This window comes from Alexandromys fortis, unplaced genomic scaffold (assembly GCF_014885135.2).
Source record: "Alexandromys fortis isolate MF-2015 unplaced genomic scaffold, M_Fortis_MF-2015_v1.1 scaffold_531, whole genome shotgun sequence".
Taxonomy (NCBI): domain Eukaryota; kingdom Metazoa; phylum Chordata; class Mammalia; order Rodentia; family Cricetidae; genus Alexandromys; species Alexandromys fortis.
The window spans coordinates 6,167-8,945 of record NW_026068427.1 but is presented as its reverse complement, the minus strand read 5'-3'; the positions used below and the strand labels follow the sequence as shown (position 1 = coordinate 8,945).

General features: G+C 47.1%; 1 protein-coding gene across 1 annotated transcript in view; it reads left to right on the top strand.

Moving 5' to 3' along the window:
* Window positions 1-1,945, top strand: part of LOC126495683 (leukocyte immunoglobulin-like receptor subfamily B member 3) — a gene marked incomplete at its 3' end in the record, with an annotated part of 23,501 nt that extends 21,556 nt beyond the window's left edge. Inside the window, exons 7-9 of the mRNA XM_050133287.1 lie at window positions 1,048-1,083; window positions 1,255-1,539; window positions 1,640-1,945. Coding sequence (XP_049989244.1) covers window positions 1,048-1,083; window positions 1,255-1,539; window positions 1,640-1,945 — 627 coding nt within the window. The remainder of the gene's footprint in view (window positions 1-1,047; window positions 1,084-1,254; window positions 1,540-1,639) is intronic.
* Window positions 1,946-2,779: the final 834 nt, after the last annotated feature.

Here is a 2,779-nt window from a genome sequence, read left to right as displayed (position 1 = left end):
CAGAAACAATGAGGATTATTTTTTTCTTACCTGAAGCAGAAGGACTAAGGAAAGTGATGATAATAGATTGAGCTAGAGACATGGATCAGTGTATAAGAGCCTGCCATCACCTTCAGCCCTGACTCTGATCCACATTGCTCAATGAGAAAACTGCCTTCTGTAGTTGTCCTCTGACCTCCATGTGACACATGTGAGTGTACACACATAAAGAAAAAATAAGTGTAATATATTATTATCACACACATGCAATTTAAAGACTTAAGTATAAATAAATAAATAAGTGTAATTTAAAGTTGGAATGGAAAGTACACATATCCAAACATAGCAGAGAGCCAGAGACAGCAGTCCACATTTGGAACCCATAACTGTAAACTATGAGGAAGAGGATTATAAATTTTATTCCAGACAGATGTACACAGTGAGACCCTTCTGAGAAACCTTCAAACATTTTGAATATGAAAAGTATTTCACATAAAACATGTGAAAAGAAATAAAATAAACACATATTTAAATTTGTATTTTTTAGGTATAATATTCATACATGTCTGCTACATGGTAAGAAATCTGGTCCTGAAAAATATGAGGACAGATGAGACAGACACGAATGGGGTTATAAAAATGTCATCCATCAAATGTTGCCTGAAGAATCTACTGCCTGACCTAGCCACAGTATTGGGGAAGTCAGAGTCTGGTGCCTGAGGAGGGCAGTTCCCCTTCTTGTGGGGCTGCTCCATTACAACCCTGTCATGGGGAGTTCCTGCCTCCAGGGGTCATAACGTAAATCTCATGTTCCTCCAGGCAGTCTCTGGCATTCTCACCAGGAGCACAGTTGTAGCCTACAGGAGGAGATACCATGACCTTCACCTTCACAGCCCTGCTCTGTCTGGGTGAGATGTGGAGATGGGGAGGGGATACCATTGTCTAGAAATGATGCTGCCCCAACACTCAGCACTGGCCCATCAGGAAAGCCCTGGGTCTCAGGGGACTGAATGGGGAGGACTTGCTCAAGCTTCAGGGACAAACCTCTCACAGGGAACTCTCTTCCAGGACTGACTCTGGACCTCGGGACCCCAGTGCTGACAGGTGAGTGAGTGTCTGCAGATGTCCTGACCTGCAATTCTCATCATCCCCAGGAGCCCTGCCTGGGCAGTGAAGATGGAAACAACGCACGTGCGCTGGGGGTGATGAGGAGTTGGGAATGGGGTTGCAATCTTAGGATGCCTGTACTGAGTCCTAGCTGCTCTTTTCTTGCAGAGACCCTTCCTAAGCCTGTCCTCAGAGCACAGCCACACTCTGTGGTCTCCAAGCAGAATAAGGTGACCTTCTTGTGTGAGGGAGCCACAGGAGCCAAAGAGTATAGATTTTATAAAGAACTATACCAAAATCAATGGCAGAGAGAGATTTCACAGAACCCTAAGAACAAGAATGAATTATCAATCTCCAAATTAGGCTATCACCATGCAGGGCAATATCACTGTCAATATCGGACCCTTAATGGATGGTCAGAGTATAGTGACTCCCTGGAGCTGGTGGTGACAGGTGAGAGGACAGTCTGTTCAGTAAGTATGTCCACCTTTTATAATCATGGAACATAATGAGACTATTGAGGACATTTAACTGATTCTTCCTTCTCTCCTAGGATTCTACAGCAAACCCAGCCTGTCAGCCCAGTCGAGGCCTGAGGTGACTGAAGGAGGGAATGTCACCCTCCAGTGTGATTCATGGCAGGCATATGACTGCTTCATTCTGACTAAGGAAGGACCACAGCAGCTGTCCCAGACACTGGACTCACGGTGTAACTCCTATACTTGGCAGTACCAGGCCCAGTTCTCTGTGGGCCCTGTGACCTCCAGTCAAAGATGGACATTCAGATGCTACAGCTATAACAAGAACAGCCCACTGGTGTGGTCAGAACCTAGTGATCCCCTGGAGCTCCTGGTCTCAGGTGAGGAACCCTAGCTTTTCCCTGGAATGATGCTGAAATGATATAGGTCTCAGAGAGGCCTTGGTGCGTGGTGTGTGTGAGCAGCCAGGGCTCCTGAGTCCATTAACACAGAGCATGGACGACAGTGGTCACAAATACAGAAGCCAAGGCAGACAGTGACAGCAAAGCCCAGGAGATCCAGGACAGATGAATCTTCATGGAGCCTTGTGTTAACTCTGGATCTCAAGAACCATCATCCACAAGAGCACAAGTAAACCCAGAAGAGAGGGAGGAGCCAGAGCTTCAGGACAACAGGATAACAGGGCCCAAGGAGGCAACTAAGCAGGGATCATGAGAGCTCACAGAGACTGAAGCAGCAACCACAGAGCCTGCGTGGGTCTGCCTTAGACATATGCTGCAGTTGTTTAGCTTGAGGGGTTTTTTTTTCCTTTTTTTCCTTTTTTTTTTAATTTATTAAAGATTTCTGTCTCTTCCTCACCTCCGCCTCCCTTCCCCTCCCCCTCTCCCAGTCAAGTCCCCCTCCCTCGTCAGCCCAAAGAGCAATCAGGGTTCTCTGCCCTGTGGGAAGTCCAAGGGCCACCCTCCTCCATCCAAGTCTCCTAAGGTGAGCATCCAAACTGCCTAGGCTCCCACAAAGCTAATACGTGCAGTAGGGTCAAAAACCCATTGCCATTGTTCTTGAGGTCTCAGTAGTCCTCATTGTCCTCTATGTTCAGTGAGACCTGTTTTAATCCAGGCTTTTCAGACCCAGGCCAGCTGGCCTTGGTGAGTTCCCGATAGAACATCCCCATTGTCTCAGTGTGTGGGTGCACCCCTCGCAGTCCTGAGTTCCTT